Source organism: Bombus flavifrons, chromosome 11, assembly GCF_040668555.2.
Source record: "Bombus flavifrons isolate JBK064 chromosome 11, iyBomFlav1_principal, whole genome shotgun sequence".
Taxonomy (NCBI): Eukaryota; Metazoa; Arthropoda; class Insecta; order Hymenoptera; family Apidae; genus Bombus; species Bombus flavifrons.
The window spans coordinates 9,354,321-9,373,419 of NC_138452.1; the positions used below are offsets into that span (position 1 = coordinate 9,354,321).

The 19,099-nt window shown below is 34.3% G+C and overlaps 5 protein-coding genes and 1 long non-coding RNA gene across 9 annotated transcripts; 2 read left to right on the forward strand and 4 right to left on the reverse strand.

The window, feature by feature from the left end:
• Positions 1-97: 97 nt before the first annotated feature.
• Positions 98-1,808, reverse strand: LOC138184967 (uncharacterized). The gene is made up of 3 exons (XM_069123509.1): positions 1,556-1,808; positions 888-1,010; positions 98-805 (listed from the first exon to the last, which is right to left on the reverse strand). Exons 1-3 carry the CDS (start codon positions 1,714-1,716, stop codon positions 628-630), a joined length of 462 nt encoding a protein of 153 aa, XP_068979610.1. The 5' UTR covers positions 1,717-1,808; the 3' UTR covers positions 98-627.
• Positions 1,809-1,978: 170 nt separating this feature from the next.
• On the reverse strand, positions 1,979-4,774 carry LOC138184966 (probable pyruvate dehydrogenase E1 component subunit alpha, mitochondrial). Of its 2 annotated transcripts, XM_069123507.1 has the most exons (7): positions 4,574-4,738; positions 4,390-4,407; positions 3,754-3,990; positions 3,458-3,676; positions 3,141-3,389; positions 2,815-3,063; positions 1,979-2,744 (listed from the first exon to the last, which is right to left on the reverse strand). In XM_069123507.1, exons 1-7 carry the CDS (start codon positions 4,622-4,624, stop codon positions 2,559-2,561), a joined length of 1,209 nt encoding a protein of 402 aa, XP_068979608.1. In that variant the 5' UTR covers positions 4,625-4,738; the 3' UTR covers positions 1,979-2,558. The 2 variants fall into 2 exon arrangements, with proteins under 2 accessions (XP_068979608.1, XP_068979609.1); XM_069123508.1 differs by lacking the exon at positions 4,390-4,407 and having other exon boundaries at positions 4,574-4,774.
• A 134-nt stretch (positions 4,775-4,908) lies between these two features.
• On the forward strand, positions 4,909-6,783 carry LOC138184972 (uncharacterized). The gene is made up of 4 exons (XR_011174481.1): positions 4,909-5,167; positions 6,033-6,143; positions 6,321-6,547; positions 6,658-6,783. It is a non-coding gene; the product is annotated as an uncharacterized LOC138184972 (long non-coding RNA).
• mah (solute carrier family member mahogany) lies at positions 5,296-8,998 on the reverse strand. Of its 2 annotated transcripts, none has more exons than XM_069123502.1 (8): positions 8,463-8,998; positions 7,662-7,782; positions 7,476-7,588; positions 7,283-7,415; positions 7,067-7,201; positions 6,893-7,002; positions 6,618-6,824; positions 5,296-6,536 (listed from the first exon to the last, which is right to left on the reverse strand). In XM_069123502.1, the coding sequence occupies exons 1-8, from the start codon at positions 8,692-8,694 to the stop codon at positions 5,833-5,835; spliced, it is 1,755 nt and encodes a 584-aa protein (XP_068979603.1). In that variant the 5' UTR covers positions 8,695-8,998; the 3' UTR covers positions 5,296-5,832. The 2 variants fall into 2 exon arrangements, with proteins under 2 accessions (XP_068979603.1, XP_068979602.1); XM_069123501.1 differs by having other exon boundaries at positions 7,662-7,791.
• Positions 8,999-9,653: 655 nt separating this feature from the next.
• On the reverse strand, positions 9,654-16,844 carry RpII215 (RNA polymerase II subunit RpII215). The gene is made up of 9 exons (XM_069123493.1): positions 16,673-16,844; positions 15,682-15,951; positions 12,936-15,597; positions 12,658-12,863; positions 11,909-12,568; positions 11,450-11,838; positions 11,241-11,359; positions 10,967-11,155; positions 9,654-10,878 (listed from the first exon to the last, which is right to left on the reverse strand). The coding sequence occupies exons 1-9, from the start codon at positions 16,748-16,750 to the stop codon at positions 9,743-9,745; spliced, it is 5,709 nt and encodes a 1,902-aa protein (XP_068979594.1). The 5' UTR covers positions 16,751-16,844; the 3' UTR covers positions 9,654-9,742.
• Positions 16,845-17,243: 399 nt separating this feature from the next.
• Positions 17,244-18,886, forward strand: LOC138184731 (pre-mRNA-splicing factor RBM22). 2 transcript variants are annotated; one of them, XM_069122966.1, is made up of 3 exons: positions 17,244-17,452; positions 17,527-17,580; positions 17,673-18,886. In XM_069122966.1, exons 1-3 carry the CDS (start codon positions 17,399-17,401, stop codon positions 18,798-18,800), a joined length of 1,236 nt encoding a protein of 411 aa, XP_068979067.1. In that variant the 5' UTR covers positions 17,244-17,398; the 3' UTR covers positions 18,801-18,886. The 2 variants fall into 2 exon arrangements, with proteins under 2 accessions (XP_068979067.1, XP_068979068.1); XM_069122967.1 differs by having other exon boundaries at positions 17,247-17,452; positions 17,725-18,886.
• Positions 18,887-19,099: the final 213 nt, after the last annotated feature.

Here is a 19,099-nt window from a genome sequence, read left to right on the forward strand (position 1 = left end):
TGGTTTGAAACTAATTCTCAATAACATGTTTTTTATTTGTTATACTTACGCTGATTCCAAATACTACATAACTTATTACAATATAAAATCTTCTGAATTTTTTTCTAGTACAACATTTATTAAAACTGCTGAAAATATGTGCACATTTCTACCACTACTGCTAATCAATTACTTGAATAAAGATGGTATATGTTTTGGAAAATGTGTTCGTGTTAACAAAATTTTTCTTCCATTTTTTCCTATTCTCTTTTTTTAACATATAAATTATAATTTCATACATACAAAAAATGTGAGGTATATTTTTAATAATGATGTTTAAAATTTTTATTTTATATGTCCTCTGTTTAATTGTTAGAACTTGCAAATAATTAACAAATACAAAATAAAAGCAATTCATGATTATTTTCAACATAATTTGACTTGTTATTTCCTGACATTTATGGGGCAAAGGTCATAGAAAATATAAAAATTTATAAACTTTCAAGAATTCCTTGCTTAGTCTGTAAATTTCTTTCTTTGTTATCAATTCAATATAATCTGCTATTTTACGTTATATTATTGCAAATTTTTTGTTTGGATGCATTTGATATATATTGATCATATGTCAATCACAAAACTTATTTCAATCTACTTCTTTGGTATCTGACTATCAACAAAGTTTAGATAACTGGAACCAACTTTGATGAATGCAAGCCCCGAACTAATACCAATTACTGTACATAGAGTTGGATTAGGTGGTACAATGGATCGAAGTACAGCCCATACTAACACTGATCCAAAGCTCAGTAATACAGCACCAGCAGTACTGTAAGAATTATAAATGAATTTATTAATATCTTGTGTATATTTAACAAAAGTTGAAATATAATACAATGAAAATATCTCACCTATACAAAACTTTTACACTTGTAGAAGCACTTTTCATGTGATCACGACTATATATGTAAGAGCCAGTGCCAAGAAGAGCACTTCCCAATAAGAAGTTTGTAATATCTTTTTTTGGAAAGACCCTAAAAATATGCAAAAAAGGAAAACAATGAGTAATTCAAAATAAAACAATAAATAATTATGCTCATAATTAAGCGATAAATATTTATACGTTTATGTAAAATTTAGAGCTGCAAAAATGATAAAAAGCATATAATGTACAAAAATGTATAAAATATTCATAATAGACTATTTGTTACAATATTTAATAGGTAAAGTAAGTAATTATTTAATTTTCATTCTTTACCTATATCCATAAAAAAATAAAAAATATGAAATTGCATAAACCACTCATAATCGAATACAAAAAATAATACATCAATTAATTTGTTGATCGAATAGCATTATAAATATAGATCATGACATATATATTTAACGATGACCCTTATTCGACAGAAAAAAATAAATGTTACAGTTAAAAGATTTGAGTAATTTGAAAAAATGCATCGGTCAGTATTTTGTCTCTAAAGATTACGTAACATTCCAAGAATTATGAAACCCTACAATTCGATGCGAATGCAATAGAGGTTAACGTTTGAATGCAGAATGGATTCGTTATCTATTTTACCTGATGACAAGACTCGGATTCATCACGTTGATAGATAATGCGATGTACGAAGCAACGCCGAAAGCGGGAGCGTAAAATTTGACAAGACTACATTTCGTGATCGGCTTTAAACCGAGTTTCTGCAAAATTGTACCGGGACTCGTACTTCCTGCAGCGGCCATTGTTCGTTCGTCTGCACACAACTGTTGTCAATGAACTACTGGCCAAATAATCGTGTTCATAAACGTAACCTTACGAGAAGAGTGTTTACACGAAGTTCAACCAAATGAATGATACTAAGTAGACCGAATTTAGTGGAACAAGGATAGAAAAATGGATCCCGACAATGTGTTCGTAAATACATATTAGTGCCGTGAATCTATCCTGTAATCGTAATGTGTTCTAGAATTAAATTGATGTATTGTAAATAAAATTGACTCCCAATTATAAATATTTTTTTATTTAATTTCGAACGTAATATTTCATTTTTAAATACATACCAGTTCACTATTCATATCTCTTATTATAATATATGGTCTATTATCCGAAATCACATTTCAGGTGAATTACTTTACAAATAGTTGTAAATTTCATTTATTTTATTAAATTAGGATAATGAACACGAGTGGCACGTAAGTTTATCTACAGTTATTTTATGTAATTCCCTGTTATGGATAAGAGAATAATATAATATAGTCCCCTTTTTGTAAGTACATGTGAAATCACTGGCTACTATAGAGTAGTGAATTTTACCATGTACTGATCGAATCTTTCTTTCACGGTGTTATTATATTTCTATAAATAAAATAAATATACAATTTGTATATATACAGCTGATAAACAATGATAAACAAAAACGTGTTCCAATGATTTACTAGTTTCCTTGCCTAACTCCAGGGGATAGAGTTATTCTCCAAGAACCCTTTGTAACTAGCTAGAGCCTAATTAATAATTCTAATAACAGACACTGCTATAATAAGTAAGATTTAATATAGAATTCGTTTAAGGTTCTATAAAAGTTAATTTAGGCATTCACAGCTGCACCTAGCCTTGCATGTGGTAGAGGTTTAAATGGAGTAGTGTTACGAATTTCTTTCTCCACACAATTGGCATAAATATCGGCAGTAAGTTCGTTCAATGGAATTTCACTGTCCGCCTTCGCAGCTTTTACAGCGTTGTCAACGACCTTTTTGATATCGTTTTCTATCGCCTAAATAAAGAAAATCAATTTTGAACAATTCTACATTTTCAATATATAAATTCATTGAAACCAAGCATACCTTTATTTCCTCTGGAGTAGCGAGATTAGCATTCAATATTCGTTCCTTAAAGCCAGTTATAGGATCTCTAGTCTGCCTCACTTCTTGGATTTCTTCCCTCGTACGATAACTTGTTCCAGGATCGGACATACTGTGTCCGCTGTATCTATAAGTTACAGTTTCTAAAACAAGGGGACCTTTGCCAGATGTACAATAGTCAATGGCAAATTTGGTAGCTTCTTTGACTGCTAATACATCCATACCATCCACCTAATAAAATATTTAATCGATATAATTTGCAAAATAATTACGACATCACAAACAATTATTTTTATTTGAAAACAAACCCAAATTCCAGGAATGTAATCTCCCCTTGTGTAGTAATCAGTACTAGCAGAAGCACGATCGACGCTAGTACCCATACCATACCCATTGTTTTCACAGACAAAAATACAAGGAACATCCCACAATTTAGCCATGTTGTACACTTCGAACACTTGTCCTTGGTTAGCTGCACCATCTCCATACAATGTAATGCATACTCCTCCATTATTCATGTACTTATTAGCAAAGGCAATTCCTACTCCCAATGGTACCTACAAATTTGTTTTATGAAAATGGCATATTTGTAATTAATTTAATAATTTTAATAACTGATGCTCACCTGGGCACCGACGATACCATTTCCACCATAAAAGTTTTTGGAGTACATATGCATAGAACCACCTTTACCTTTTGCATTTCCTCCTTTTCTACCAGTTAATTCAGCTAAGACACCAAATGGATCAATTCCCATCAAGTAGGTCCATCCATGAGCTCTATAAGCTGTGATCACACAATCTTGTGGTCGGAGTGCTGATTTTATACCAACTGCACAAGCTTCCTACCAGAAGAGTATAGAGATTTTATTAATGAAATTTTTCACTGAATGAATTCCAAAGACTAAAACATGATTCTTACTTGACCAGAATATAGATGGCAGAAACCTCTGACTATTTTTTCCTTATAGAGATTTCCAGCAGCTGTTTCCATACGGCGGATCGTATGTAGTTTCTTATAGAGATCTATTGCTTCATCTTTGGTAATAGAGATGTGATTGGATGGTCCGCTATCCAATTTGTGTAATCGAAAAGGTTTTGTTTCAAATGAAGCTTCTGTGGCATAATTGTGTTTTTTGCTGAAGAAGTACGATATCACCTACAAATACATAGTGAAAAACATATTCCTTGTACTTTATTTTGTAAAGTAGCATATGTACATCTAATATCACAATTCATTGTAATTTACAAGAATGTACAAAAAATAGTAGCACAAAAAGAGATGTAACATAAAGTTAGTTTTCTTGTTACACTTGTGAACTTAAAAAAACGCGTTCACAAAATCACAGTAAAAAATCACATAAAATTAAAAAAACGCACGATTTCGTTACAATTCTAAACTTACTTACATTCTGATTGATCGCGTATTTGAAAAAAATTGAAAAAAAGAAATACATGGAAGGAAAGCAGAAAAACTGAATACCAGGCGATGTGAGGAAAAAAAATTATGATTTATCGGCGATAATAAACACATGAATAGATCTATACGAATAATTACCTCGTTCCAGCTGCCGAACTGGCAAGACACCAGGAGGAGATATAAAAAAAGAAAAGAACGAATCTTCAATTGCAAGACTCCCGAGCAATAATTGTACGATTAGAAATTATAACAAGACCCTGGCATGGAACGTGTTGGCAAGTATCTAGTTTAGAGGTCATTTATCGTTCGGTTGTATACTCACATTTCTCTTCGACGTTTGAGCACCTATATTTCTTATACAGTTTGGTATCATTTTTAAAATGATTTGCTAACTAATCGTTCAGTTGAGTTCGAATAATTCAACAAAAGGTCAGAGTTATTATAAAATGTAGATCCAACAAGAGCGAATCATTCGTATGGCGCGGATAGTATCGTAAGACCTAGCTCGTAAACGTCACAGGTTAATTCGTATCGTATCCCCTCTACAATCGTCATTAAAAATGTTGGACGATATGACGTAATGAAACATCTACATGAAACTTTATTAAGAAATAATACACGTGTGTAGGGAACATGTGCAAAAATGAAAAACATTATTGTAATGATAAAAAGATCTAATTAAAACTAAAAGATGCATTATGTAGTATTATTGAATGGTCAATTATATGATGTTGATATGTTGTTAAAGTTGAGCTATGATAATAATGAACATATTAAATAATTTATTCTGAAAATAATGCCTTGATATAGAAATTTATTCTTGTAGATATGAGGTTGACAAGATTGTCCGTAGGAAATGTCAACGCATAGACAATCAGAGAAATATAAAGTCTATGGAGAGAAATGACTTTTCAAGGTAACCTTCACAGTTAAGAATAGTTACAAAATCAGCTGATTCTTACGACATTTACTACTCGGAAGCATGTGTATGTTAAATAATAATTCTACATTTGTGTTTTTCATTCTACGAAATAGAGGTTGAAATATAGTATATAAATTTATTGATATACATTAACAATTTCATCATGTCAAAGAAAATGCGTCCTATCGAATATATAATATATAAATATAAATTCCTTAGATTTAAAATTACACGTGCTTATTATAGAGTGTGAACCCTTATTAGCAGCATACTACTGCCACTCCGTGGCCAAATGTTGAAGTAGGAAGCCCGCCGAAAAAAATTCAAATTAATCGTAGACTTAAATTGATGAGAAAATACGAAACGTGAAAAATTTGTAATGCAGTAAACCAATAAAAATTGACTATGCATCTTTTTACGTTAAAAATGTTGGAAGATACTTTATGTAATCAATATAAATAGATGTGTTGTTATAAAATAATATATCCTACTTGTATACTTGTTACAGAAATTTGTTTACACAATATTAATTAACAAAATGTTTACAAAATATTTAAGATGATAGAAAACTATCTTATTCACAAACTTACCTTCAAAACATCAATTAAAAGATTCAGAAAATTTATGTGCAGCTTTTTATCATTAGTTAGTATGTTATTTTATGTAGGATTTTGTACTACTTTTGTAACGTTCACGATACATGGTGGCGTGAATTGTACATAACGTATAGTATTCTTTACATTCATGTACGTTGAAGATATGGTAACGACAATACCAAAAATTATGATTAAATAACCAAACCAATTGCACCATTTTCTATGATTGTAACAAATCACTAATTTGGAAACCAATTCTTTAGGAGCTGTGATTCTTCTGTAAACGCTGTAAGGTTGACTAGCGTTTACGAATACTGCTGCACCATCATGAATTACTTTTGTCATCAAAAATTCCTCATTGGTTTCTCCAGAAGGTATAGCATCATTGTCATAATCCATAATTTCATCAGAGTCATCTTCCAACTCATCATAATAAACATATGAATATCGATGATATTCAGTGTTAGGTACACTCAGAACGCCATAATAAGTCGACCTTGAATGAATTCTTGAGTCAGTTGATATGCCTTCACTGTTTTGACGTCTCTCAGTTGCAGAGTACACTTCAGGAGTTAAAGGTCGCATGGACTTTGCTTTCAAGGCAATTGCTTTTGAATATACCAAAGGTGGTAACACAAAGACTAATGGACCAGTCAAGGATCCCCCAATCAGTGCCATCACAATATCAAATCTAGGCACAGATTCTCCTACAGCTACTCCAAGAAAGACAATAGCTGATCTTATGACACATCTTTTCCATCCAAAATCTGTGATAAAAGTACATATCTTGTAAAACCAGTTCTTGACACCTTGAGAAATTGTTATTATTGTATATTAGAATTTCTTACTTCTTTTAATATTACATTGTTCTTCTACATCTTGGAACAGAGCTGAATGACCAAGAGCACTAGAAAGACATAGCTGAAGAGCTGCAAAAAGAACAGCAGCACTCACTGTGAAGTTTCCTGGAATTACTTGCAGAACATTGGCTGTTGTACTACCTCCATACTTCCAAACAGTTAAAATTGTAGTAACAATAAATAATGAACTGCTGACTGTAACAAATAATCAATGTAGTCATCATAATATATAGAATAATAATTCAATTATATTAATGATTTACCTAAGAAGGAAATTACAACTGCCTTATTGATGTCTTGAGGACGACGCATATCCACTTGTACAGTCATCAATGTTGGATGTACATCAAATTGAAAGGCTAACATTCCATAACTGAAAAATTATTTAATAATAAACGTTAAATATGCGAAATGAAATAGCTAATAAGTAAACTTGCCCAGAAATAAACTTCTCCCAGCTAGGAGATGTGGGTACTGAGATAATATCAAGCTCTCGGTCATCGGTAACTATACTCCACCATATTAATAGCGCCGTCAATACAACCATTGTGCAGGAAAATGTAGCCAATATTCTGCAAGTATTTATAATATTTAAACAAACTGTATTTCAGTTTCATGAAGTATAATTTACATAAAATTGTAATGAGAATTACTTCATATCACGGGGACTGCCAAGCCACATAATTGGACATAAAAGAACGCCCACAATTAGAAGCCAATAGCAGAAAGATAGATCAAATCGTTGTCCCGAAATTTTTAGTCCGAAAATTTGCAAATTCTGTGAAGCTGAAATTTACGAATGTTAAACATAAATCAATTTTTTACTTAGAATTTTGATCAACTTACCAACCAATAAGTTAGGTATACTACAACCAAAAACTGTAAAGTCCAGGATTATAGTAACCAAGGTTCTCGCACGAGGACCCAAGGTCAATTCGGTTACGGCCGCAAGAGGATTTCTGTAAAAATTAATTCAAGTAAAGGTTACTATCGTCAATGAACATAAAATTAAAATAAAAAATTAAATCTTACCGATTTTTTCTTAAAATTTGCGGATCTAGAGTGCTTATGATAATCCATGTTTTACCAAGCAGAACAGCCGTATAGATTTGCAAAACCAATACGACAAAGACCAAAGGAATCCCATACAATCCTAAAAAGACTTAACGTGCTCGTCTTGTTCTTTCATCAATAGTACTTCATCATTTTATCGAAAAACATCTTTATGTTCTCATGTAAGAATTATGTAAACATGCAATCACGATAATATAAGATATGGTAACAAGAATTGCTGGCAGATCATAATAGGTCAAATTAGAAAAAAAGGATTAACAAGTTAACCAACTTTATTTTTATTTAAAATAACCAACTTTCTCACACGACATCTCGCGTTAAAAAATTTCTCTTATAATGATCGTCATTGAATGGTGAATATAATAAATCAATTATATAAATCGCTCCATTTTAAATAAAATGTTCTACGAAACAAATGTGCAAGTTATATTATACAATCCAATTATATTTGTATATCAATATTATATGTATATATATTTTACAGAATAGTTGTATTTGATCTGGACAATGTATACTTACGTTATATATAATAAAACGAAAAAATTACTTAATGCTAAAAAGATAATTTAACTGAAAAAAAAAGGAAAGAAACTATTCACACAAACAACGCTATTTGAAAAAGAGAAAGAAAAGGATCACATTCTCTTTACTGAATCCTTGTCTCAGTGTTCTCCTAGTTAGATTGTGAAATGCGGAAAAGAAAAAAAAAATAAGAAGAACAGGGAAAAGCATAAAGATTTTAGATACAGAGAAACTTACCGCATTGCACAATCGAGCGCGGTAATGCGATAATCGGAAAAACGCCAAAAATGTCGATAACACATAATGTGGCAAACAGAAGCGACAAATCCGAATTAGCATCTTTGAAAAGTAGCGGCTGTTTCTCGCGATTCATGATGAGGAATGACTTACACTGTCCGACATCGATGCATATATACCGCGAACTGGTTTTCCGTTTCGCGGTGACGAGTACCGTACTAGGACGTAACATGATAGTCTATTAAGCACAAATGGGTTACCTACACACGACTATAGAAACGAAGGAAGACCCACAACGCGTTAACGTTTCTTCCTTCCAAGCTATGTACAGCCATGCGATGCCAAAGTATAATATAAACTGTCGGGATCTACGTATCTTAGATATGAAATTCAATTATAGGTATGTAACACGTTCGACACGTATATATGCTATATAATAGAAAAAATATCTCTCGAACAATGTCGATAAATTTTACATACTTTTGATGGAAAAGATATAGTAAAATCATAAATTGAAGCATTAAGTAGTCACAGCTCGAACCCAGACGTCCCAAAAAAAAGACGAACCCAAATGTCCCAGACAGATGTAAGCATTCTCATCATCCCTAAAATACAAACATTTTGAATTTCGGATCACAAACGTTATTTACGAATTGACATTACAATTTTTACTTATAGCCTTTCATTAAAATTACACAATTTAATCTTAAGTCACTTTCTGTTCTATAATACTTATTATACTGGTAAAAATTAAAGATTTGCAGCAACAAAGAACATGCTAGGTTTAATTGACATCTTACTTACGCTTCTTGAAAGCCTCAACTTCGTTTAGGTTTTCCAACATTTTTGCTTTGATGTTCGAAATCCGTATACTTTCAAATTTGAATAATTCTACGACCTCACTATATACATATCTTCCACCAAAAGTACGTGTACGAACGAATTCATTGATTCATCTTATCGAGCGTATGACTTGTATTTGCTCGTTATCTTCTGGCTCTTTTTATTTCATACTCACTTCATACGAAATACTTTACTACTTCATACTCATTCAAACGAAACGAACGATTCGAAGTTCCTTCTTCTTTAAAAACAAACAAAAATATCCCTCGGCCTGTGATTTAATAGATGTTCACGCCATAATTAAGAAAATTGTTAAATTTAGACAATATGAAGTCAAAAAATCGAGAATTAAAAATCGATAATTATAACTTATATTTATACCTAGTACACATTAAATGTGTAATAACAAAAAATTATACAGATAAGTATAATACTTCTTAATCGTCTGTTTCGTAGGCTGGTGACGCCGGGGAATACGTGGGACTCGTTGGAGAATACCCTGGCACTGGTGGCGAATATGTTGGACTTGTTGGTGAGTAACTTGGACTGGTTGGTGTATACGTTGGGCTGGTAGGCGAGTATTTAGTACTCGACGGTGAATATTGAGGACTCGTAGGCGAATATGTTGGACTAGTAGGAGAATAATTTGGACTGCTAGGCGAATATCTCGTGCTTCCTGACGCCGTGTGTTGCGGTGAACTGGGTGAGTATGATGGACTCGTTGGGGAGTAAGTTGGACTCGTTGGAGAATACGTCGGACTTGCTGGTGTGTACTGCGGAGAGGTTCCAGCGAACGACGGCGACGTAGGCGAATACGACGGACTTGTCGGAGAATATTTTGGACTACTCGGAGAGTAGCTTGGACTAGCTGATGAATATTGTGGAGAACTTGGCGAATAACTTGGACTCGTTGGAGAATAAGATGGCGAGGCAGGCGTATAATTTGGTGAACTCGGTGAATAGCTTGGACTGGTTGGTGAGTAACTTGGACTGGTTGATGAATAACTTGGTGATGTTGGTGAGTACGATGGACTCGGTGAGTAGCTTGGCGACGTTGGTGAATAGCTTGGACTTGTTGGAGAGTAACTTGGACTCGTCGGTGAATAGCTTGAACTTGTTGGCGAGTAACTTGGACTTGTTGGTGAATAACTTGGACTAGTTGGTGAGTAACTTGGACTCGTCGGTGAATAACCTGGTGATGGCGAGTAGTTTGGACTTGTTGGTGAATAACTTGGTGACGTCGGTGAATAGCTCGGACTCGTTGGTGAATAACTTGGACTCGTTGGCGAGTAATTTGGACTAGTGGGTGAATAAGTAGGGCTTGTAGGTGAATAGTTGGGACTCGACGGAGTTATACTTGGCGATGTTGGCAAGTAGGCGGGAGAGGTAGGTGAATAACTTGGTGAAGCGCCACCTGCTGGTGACATTGGGTATGGACTCATGCTAGGACCTGGGCTTCCTGGACTTCCGGGTTGTGGTGAATACGCAGAGTATGCAGGAGATAGTCCTGATGCATCTGATGCTCCAGATGGGGAGAAGCATGCTCCTCCTGGTGTCATGCCACTACCCAATGCTGTGATGAAAGAAACGGATTATTTAGGGTACATGAGTAATAATAAATTTTATTATTAGAATGATATAAAGTCACAGAATAATCTTACCAGGTGACATACTTGAAGCGCCATAACCAGGTGTGGCGCCCATCCAAGGTGTCATTTGAGGACTCATGCTTGGGGTAGCAACACTGCCAAAGAACATTCCAGCAGTTCCCATTACACCAGCACCCACTGCCATTGGTATTTCAATACCAGCTTTACATTTCTCAGCATCCAGTAACAAATCGAAACATCCTGAAAAAATAAAATTAGATAGACATATATTAACCTGATAATTTTTGACTTGTTTATTGAAGTCGTTAAAAAAAAATAACAATACCTGTCCCTATACGTGGAAGTTGTCCCATGATAATATTTTCAGATACTCCTCTCATTGGATCTACTTCCGCGTGAGATGCTGCATCTAATAGAACATCCACTGTTTCTTCGAAGGAACATCTAAAGTAAAATATGAATTTCGGAAATCATATCCAATACTATAATAGTTAATAAATTAATAAATTTACTTCATCTCTTACAGTAACTTACCTCATAAGAGCACCTGTGTCTTGTCTGTTAATTCCGTGACGAGTTATAGCCATCAAATGTCCTTTAGCAGTCATTACGTCACAAAGCAAAGCAAGATGACGATAGTTTACGTAAAGGCCGTAAAATTGCAAAACAGCATTCATTTCTTTCTCTACCGATTTCCTCACAGCCTCTATACCCAGTACTTCAAATATCTCGCAAATATCATTACTAAATGTTCTAACTGGATCGACATCTCTTTCACTCAACACTTTCATCAAACTCGTACCGTCCGTTTCCAATAACCATTCTGCTATTGCTTTGAATTCACCAGTTTCTGTAATAACTATACGTTTCTTAGCATCAGTTTGAGGCAAATGCATGTACACTTTCCCTATTGCTTCGATACCCTGCATATGAAAGTAATAATTTAAATATTATTTGAGGATTATAATATAATTATGAAATTAATAGACCTACCTGTAATGTCATGTCACTAAGCATATTCGCTTCAATACATCGAAGGAACATATCATCCTCCATTTTATCTACAGTCTCTTCCTCACTATCTTGGAACTTGTTATCGTCGCTGTTCATTATCCTAATTCGTAGAACTAATTTCTCAGCGTTATCATCGTTAAAAATACAGTTCAAATCGTCACCGAATCCGGCATTAATTTTTTCTGCAATTTGTTCCATAGTTAACTTCTTATCAGTCATCCTCTTGCGATCCAACTCAATTCGAAGTAACCATGGTGATATTTTATTCGGGTCAAAATCAGGCATTTCATAGTAAACGTTGACGAATTCTTGATCTTCCGCTATTACGGTATTTTGTGGATCTGGATCGTAATAGATCGCAGTATTTGCTGTAACTTTCCTCAGTGTGGTGTGTTCCAATCGACAAAGTACATTCTTTGCTTTCTCGGCATCTCTTGCTGCAGCTCCCGTCAAAAATACGGTCAACGACGGAGCCTTTGGTTTCTTACTGATGTTTATAATTTCCTTCAATCTAGGTACACCAAGGGTTACGTTTTTCGACGATACACCAGCAAAATGGAAAGTGTTCAGTGTCATCTGGGTTGCAGGTTCACCAAGTGACTGTGCAGCTAAAGCGCCTACCATTTCTCCAGGTGATACCTAAAAAAAGTAAATGTACAAAATTGATCCAGAATTGGAATTTTTTAATGAGAATTTAAATATCATCACATCATTTATTTTCTACAAACCTGTGCTTGTTGGAATCTGGTTTCAATTTCTCCAATAAGCCATTCAAAGGCTTCACTGGATAATCGAAATTCTTCAGAAACACATTTTGTACACAATGTAGATCTCACTAAGCACTGGAATAGCAATGTGGCATTTTCATTAGCCTGTTTGCTGAGTCTATCATCACCAGCCACAATGATACATTTATCCAAAAGATCCTTTACACCTATAAATAAATACATTTTAATATTAATGTTATCATACAATTACTACCATATGAAGTTATCAAATTATTTACCCTGTATGACCCTCATAGGACTAAGATCAGTAGGTGCACGCTTATTTATATGAAAAATCTTTTGTACATTCCAAATCATTCTTTGTAAATTACAAGGCAATACAACTTTTGATTCTCCACTAGGGAAAATTTCTCTAAGTATAGCACGATCCTTGTTCAATTGTTCCCATTCTCTTTCTAGTTCGGATATGACTTCACCAGATCCCATCATTTCTCTAACTATATCTTCGTTAAAGATACGACGAAGATATCGTTCATTGGTTGGATCGAACTTGAACTTCTTTTCAAATGCTTTATTACTCAATTTAATAGTAGGCAAATTCTGAAATTCGACGGTTTCACCGCATAGACCATCCTCGCCATAACGCAATTGGATAAGTTGACCCACAGAGTTTCTGACTGTACCATCATAATGTACCATTACAGACTCCATAGCTTTTATCAAACGACGCTGAATGTAACCAGTTTCTGCAGTTTTTACGGCAGTATCGATAAGACCCTCACGACCTCCCATAGCGTGGAAATAAAACTCAGATGGCGTCAAACCAGCAAGGTACGAGTTTTCAACGAATCCTCTGGATTCCGGACCATAATCGTCCTTAATAAAATGTGGCAATGTTCTTTTGCGAAAACCAAACGGGATACGTTTACCTTCTACGTTTTGCTGACCGACACAAGCAATAACCTGAGAGATATTAATATTAGATCCTTTTGATCCTGATACTACCATAGCCTTTAGGTTGTTGTATTCAGTCAAAGATTTCTTAGCAGAACCACCAGTCTTATCACGAGCGTCGTTTAAAATTCTGTTTACTTGATTTTCGAAAGTTTGCCTCAAGGTATTACCAGGAGTAGGTTCCAATTCCATGTTGTGAGCTTTTTGAATCACTTCTATCACGTCCTCTTTAGCTTTTCTAATGGCTTTTTGAATTTCTAAATAAGTCTGTGGATCGGCAATGGTGTCTCCAATACCGATCGAATGACCTTCCAGTAGTAACCAATTATTAATTACAGTTTGAATATTTCCGTAAAATCGTCCGCAAACTTCGTGTCCTAATTCCAACATACAAATGTGAAGCAAAGATCCAGCAGATGTACCCAAGGTCTTCTTACAGAGTATACCCATAACAAGTTCTCCGTGTTCTACCATGACTTTGGTATCACCAGGTGAAATCCATTTGTATGGGCCATCGTCTTCTTCATCTGGATGTGTACTGTGAGTCCTTATCATATTCACGTTGCCTGGTATGATCAAGGAAAAGATTTGTTTACCAGTCCATAGAGGCTTTGGTTTTAATATGCATGGCTGAGGCATTTTGCCATTCCAACTAGGTAAGAACATAAGAATATTCATCATCTGTTCCTTTTCTATGAAAACGTCTCTTTTAGTCATTTTTCTTACAGCAGTAAGTGTGTCCTGTACAATACCCATGACTGGTTTATTAGCTTGGGGAGTAATAATTTGACGTGGTGTTACATGAATGTTTTCTACTTCTGCTCGAGTCTCCATTGACTGAGGAACGTGTAAATTCATCTCGTCGCCATCAAAATCGGCATTATAAGGAGATGTGCAACTAAGATTCATACGGAATGTACTCCATGGCAACACTTTTACCCTATGACCCATCATACTCATTTTATGTAGTGTTGGTTGCCGATTGAAAATTACTAGGTCACCATCCCGAATGTGACGTTCCACTCTGTACCCGCATTGAAGATGTAAATCGGATGGTTTCGGATGGAACCTTAAATCGATTCTTTCCCCGTTATCTCTGACGATATACTTAGCACCTGGATATTGTGAGTTTCCACGTCTAACGAGTTCTTGCATTTTATCGATATTAAAAGGTGTAACAATTTCGGGGAATGTTAAATTCTGAGCAATACTCCGAGGTACACCGACCTGATCAATTCGCAAATTTGGATCAGGAGTAATAACAGTCCGAGCAGAAAAGTCAACACGTTTGCCCATCAAATTTCCTCTTATTCTCCCTTCCTTCCCTTTCAATCTTGCTTTTATAGCTTTTAGAGGTTTGCCTGATTTCTGCATAGCTCGTGGCATACCAGGCATATCGTTATCAACTAACGTTGCTACGTGAAATTGTAACATTTTTATATTTTCCGATATCACGTGCGCTGCTGCTCCCGCTTGCTCATTTCTGATTAATTCATTATTTGCTTTTATAATATCAGCAAGCTTATGTGTTAAGTCATCTTGATTCTTGGCAGAACCATACATAATAACTGCTGGTCTGACCGATAAAGGTGGAACAGGCAAAACAGTTACTACCATCCAATCTGGTCGAGCAAATTTCGGATCCATGCCAAGAATAAATGATTCTTCATCTGTAATGTGCTTTAAAATTTCCCAAGCTCTTTCTGCAGTGAGTGCCATCTTTTTTTCCTGTGAATCTTCATTTACGTGTGTCCATTCTGCAGTAACATCTAATCCAGATCTCCGAAGATTTGGTTGATATCTACCACATCCACCATGTCCAGGTTTTCTCTCTGCAGATTGTTGTTCTTGATTTTCTTTATTAATATCCATCTCATCACCACCCTCACAAATATTTTTACTTTTACATAAATCATAAACAAAAGTAAGACGTTTTCGTGGCTGACCTTTAGTTTTCATAACAATTTCTTTGATTTTTGGATTGTGCTGCAATCCAAAAATAATGCAAAATTAAATAAATAATAATAAATATGTGGAAAAAGAATATGACTACTAATAATCTGTACTTACTGGACTGACAAGAAGTTTTGAACAATAAAAACATACACATCTCAAAATTTTTATTGTCTTTGTTATGAAACCAACATGAAAAACTGGTTTTGCTAAATCTATATGACCAAAGTGTCCTGGACATTCTGTCATATTACCAGCACACGTCTGACACCTAGAATTTCTATCAATGACACCTTGTCTAGGATCCATAAGTCCACCAAGCTTTGGGCGACCACCTTCCATAGTTTCTGGAAATCGAATGCCGCCATCTGTGACTGACATCCGACGCTATGCAAAATATTATATACAGTTATACACCATTGACAGATTCACAATTTAACAGGTATTATTGAATAATCACTTTAGGAAAATAATAGAGATGCATGTGGAATGTATTTGTCAGAAATGATGTAATATTTTACATTTATTTTTTCACATTATGTTCAAAATATTATGCAAAACAAATACATATAGACATATGTACAAATACATATAAATAGATGCAGATAGATAATTATAAAAGGAGTAGTGGACCAACAGAAGTAAACAAAACACATAGCTATTTATTTATCAACATAGACCCACAATTTCTATTTATTATTAAAATTATGTTACTTTTACAAAATATGCAATTTATTCTGGATTTGATCATTTTTAATACTGATATTGAGAAAAGGAATTTTCTAATTCCTCCTTTATGAAAAAAGCAATTACGATCTTTTAATTAAAAAAAAGCTAATAAATCACATGCTGTAAATAAAATTTACATGGGCTTTGATAATTTCGTAATAAATCATTTTTATTGTATATATTTTATAATTTTAAGTAGAGTTTTTCCACAAATATAATAGGATATAATAAAAATTTACACATGCGACTGTTTGGAAGTAACACTGAATGCTTCGTGTGATAACGTATCACACAATGTCGACTCATGATGAAATAGTTCCGCGTACCACAGAAAAAATATATATCACGAAATCCATTCGTTTACTACTAACGAACTTACTATTTCATCGGGTGAAAGAATGCCGAATTGAACCCTTTTTACGGTTCGCAGAGGCGCTTTGGAGTCGGACGTGGCCATTTTGCAGCGAGCACGTACAGCTTCTCCCGCGGCCTTCTGCGCCGCAGCTCTCTCTAACCGTTCTTCCCCGATGAAAGCATCTCCCTTCCCTGACTCCTGACAGTTCAGTTTGTTACTACTTTCGTACTAACTTATTTCAAGCGTTCAAAAATGTATTACTATTGTACCTTAAGGAACCTTCTCAATCTTACTTATGTTATTAGATAAAGATAATACGATTATGAACATTTTTAATGTTGAAATACAATGCTATTATCATAAAAATTTAATTGTTAGTTAATACAAGAATATACAAAAAAGGTTATTGTACAATTTTCAATAAAATATACAAAAATAAAATATAAAATATAAATAATTTACAATAAAATATAAAATATAAAAAATATAAAGAATGGCTTTTATTGGTTCATAGTTGTTTTAAGTACTTCTTTCTCTTGACTTGATTGGCTGGCCAAAATTAAGTTTGCTAACACAGATTTCATGAAAACTAACATAATCTTAATGGCAGGATAAGTTCGTGTTCAATGAGGTAGGCGGCGGACGTAGAGCATTCTTTGTCTGCTGTCTGTCGCCAATCGCCATTGAGTTATAAACATTAGTGTTGTCGTAACATTCATCAAGGGTTTTATAAATTAAACAAGCAGTAAAATGGCTACTTCAAAGACAACGAATATGTATAATAGGCAAAATTGGGAAGATGCCGTAAGTAAAATCTAGATTATAACATAATCGTGAATTTGATACGTTTAAACATTTGTTTATTTCTTTCCTTATAGGAATTCCCAATATTATGTCAAACTTGTTTAGGTGATAATCCGTACATTCGTATGGTAAGTTAATTTCGTCAAAATTTAAATTTCAATTCTTATAAGAAATATTTATTTGTGTGTAACATAATATTTTTTTTTAATTATATTTGTAGACAAAAGAAAGATATGGGAAAGAATGCAAAATATGCATGCGTCCATTTACAGTATTTAGGTGGTGTCCTGGTGCAAGAATGCGGTTCAAAAAGACAGAAGTTTGTCAGACTTGTAGTCGCTTGAAAAATGTGTGTCAGACATGTTTACTTGATTTAGAATATGGTTTACCAATTCAAGTACGCGATGCAGCACTTAAGATCAAAGATGACTTGCCCAGATCAGATGTAAACAAGGAATATTATGTACAAAATATAGACAGCGAAATTGGAAAAATAGATCCCACATCACCAGCAGGTGCTGTTGGTAAATCTGCAGCTGCTAGTGATTTGTTGATGAAGTTGGCAAGGACCAGTCCTTATTATAAAAGAAACAGGCCACATATTTGTTCCTTTTGGGTTAAAGGAGAGTGTAAAAGAGGAGAAGAGTGTCCATATCGTCATGAGAAACCTACTGATCCTGATGATCCATTAGCTGATCAAAATATCAAAGATCGTTATTACGGAGTTAACGACCCTGTTGCTGATAAATTAATGCGTCGAGCTGCAGCTATGCCTAAGTTAGACCCACCAGAGGATAAATCCATTACAACTCTCTATGTTGGCAACTTAGGCGATGTTTTAACAGAAAAGCAATTACGCGATCATTTCTATCAATATGGTGAAATACGCTCCGTTACTATGGTTCCTCGTCAACAGTGTGCTTTCATTCAGTACACACAGAGAAGCGCTGCCGAAGCAGCAGCAGAAAGAACATTTAACAAACTTATATTAGGAGGGCGAAGATTAACAATTAAATGGGGACGTTCACAAGGAAGACAAACTGTATCCGCAGCAGAAGCAACTAGAGAAATCTTGGAGCCTGTGCCAGGTTTACCAGGTGCTCTACCACCTCCACCAGAAAGTATGGGAAATAATTTTTTCAATCTACAAACTACTCCTGGCATGATGCCACCAATGATGATTCCACCTCCACCAGTTGCTCCCCAATTTATGTTCCCACCTCAAATGGCAGCTGCCACTGCAACACCTATTTTTCCACCTGGAACAACTCCAATACATTATCCAAGTCAAGATCCATCAAGAATGGGTGCGTCTCAAGGCATAGGAAAACCTTGGCCCGAAGAATAGTAATAACAATATTTTGATTTTTATTAATTGTAATTATAATAAAACGTATATAAAAAATAAATATATATCTTTGATTTTGTTTAAACCATTTGTGCCACAATAATTTCTATTTTTCCATATATAATTGTGAATATACGACTGCTTAGTAAATTAATTAAATCTTAAAGTATGTGCATAATATTATTTGCAAACAGTTTAATTTCAATGTGTTTCTTTTGGATCTTTGAATTCATACTTTGAGTTCATTGGAACAGCCTTTATGATGAATAGTAGCTTATTGCAACTTGAACCTTAGTAAA

Excerpts from the sequence above, each read along its gene's own strand:
- LOC138184967 (XM_069123509.1), bottom strand. The coding sequence starts at position 1,716 with ATGGCCGCTGCAGGAAGTACGAGTCCCGGTACAATTTTGCAGAAACTC. Across the intron at positions 1,011-1,555 it reads AATCCGAGTCTTGTCATCAG|GGTCTTTCCAAAAAAAGATA; the intron begins GTAAAATAGATA and ends GCATATTTTTAG. Across the intron at positions 806-887 it reads AGTGTAAAAGTTTTGTATAG|TACTGCTGGTGCTGTATTAC; the intron begins GTGAGATATTTT and ends TAATTCTTACAG.
- LOC138184966 (XM_069123507.1), bottom strand. The coding sequence starts at position 4,624 with ATGATACCAAACTGTATAAGAAATATAGGTGCTCAAACGTCGAAGAGA. Across the intron at positions 3,677-3,753 it reads GCCATCTATATTCTGGTCAA|GAAGCTTGTGCAGTTGGTAT; the intron begins GTAAGAATCATG and ends CTCTTCTGGTAG. Across the intron at positions 3,390-3,457 it reads ATGGTATCGTCGGTGCCCAG|GTACCATTGGGAGTAGGAAT; the intron begins GTGAGCATCAGT and ends ACAAATTTGTAG.
- mah (XM_069123501.1), bottom strand. The coding sequence starts at position 8,694 with ATGTTACGTCCTAGTACGGTACTCGTCACCGCGAAACGGAAAACCAGT. Across the intron at positions 7,416-7,475 it reads TATACCTAACTTATTGGTTG|CTTCACAGAATTTGCAAATT; the intron begins GTAAGTTGATCA and ends CGTAAATTTCAG. Across the intron at positions 6,825-6,892 it reads AGTTGTAATTTCCTTCTTAG|TCAGCAGTTCATTATTTATT; the intron begins GTAAATCATTAA and ends TATTTGTTACAG.
- RpII215 (XM_069123493.1), bottom strand. The coding sequence starts at position 16,750 with ATGGCCACGTCCGACTCCAAAGCGCCTCTGCGAACCGTAAAAAGGGTT. Across the intron at positions 15,598-15,681 it reads CAAAACTTCTTGTCAGTCCA|CACAATCCAAAAATCAAAGA; the intron begins GTAAGTACAGAT and ends TTTGGATTGCAG. Across the intron at positions 11,360-11,449 it reads GACACAGGTGCTCTTATGAG|ATGTTCCTTCGAAGAAACAG; the intron begins GTAAGTTACTGT and ends ATTTTACTTTAG.
- LOC138184731 (XM_069122966.1), top strand. The coding sequence starts at position 17,399 with ATGGCTACTTCAAAGACAACGAATATGTATAATAGGCAAAATTGGGAA. Across the intron at positions 17,453-17,526 it reads GGCAAAATTGGGAAGATGCC|GAATTCCCAATATTATGTCA; the intron begins GTAAGTAAAATC and ends CTTTCCTTATAG. Across the intron at positions 17,581-17,672 it reads ATAATCCGTACATTCGTATG|ACAAAAGAAAGATATGGGAA; the intron begins GTAAGTTAATTT and ends TTATATTTGTAG.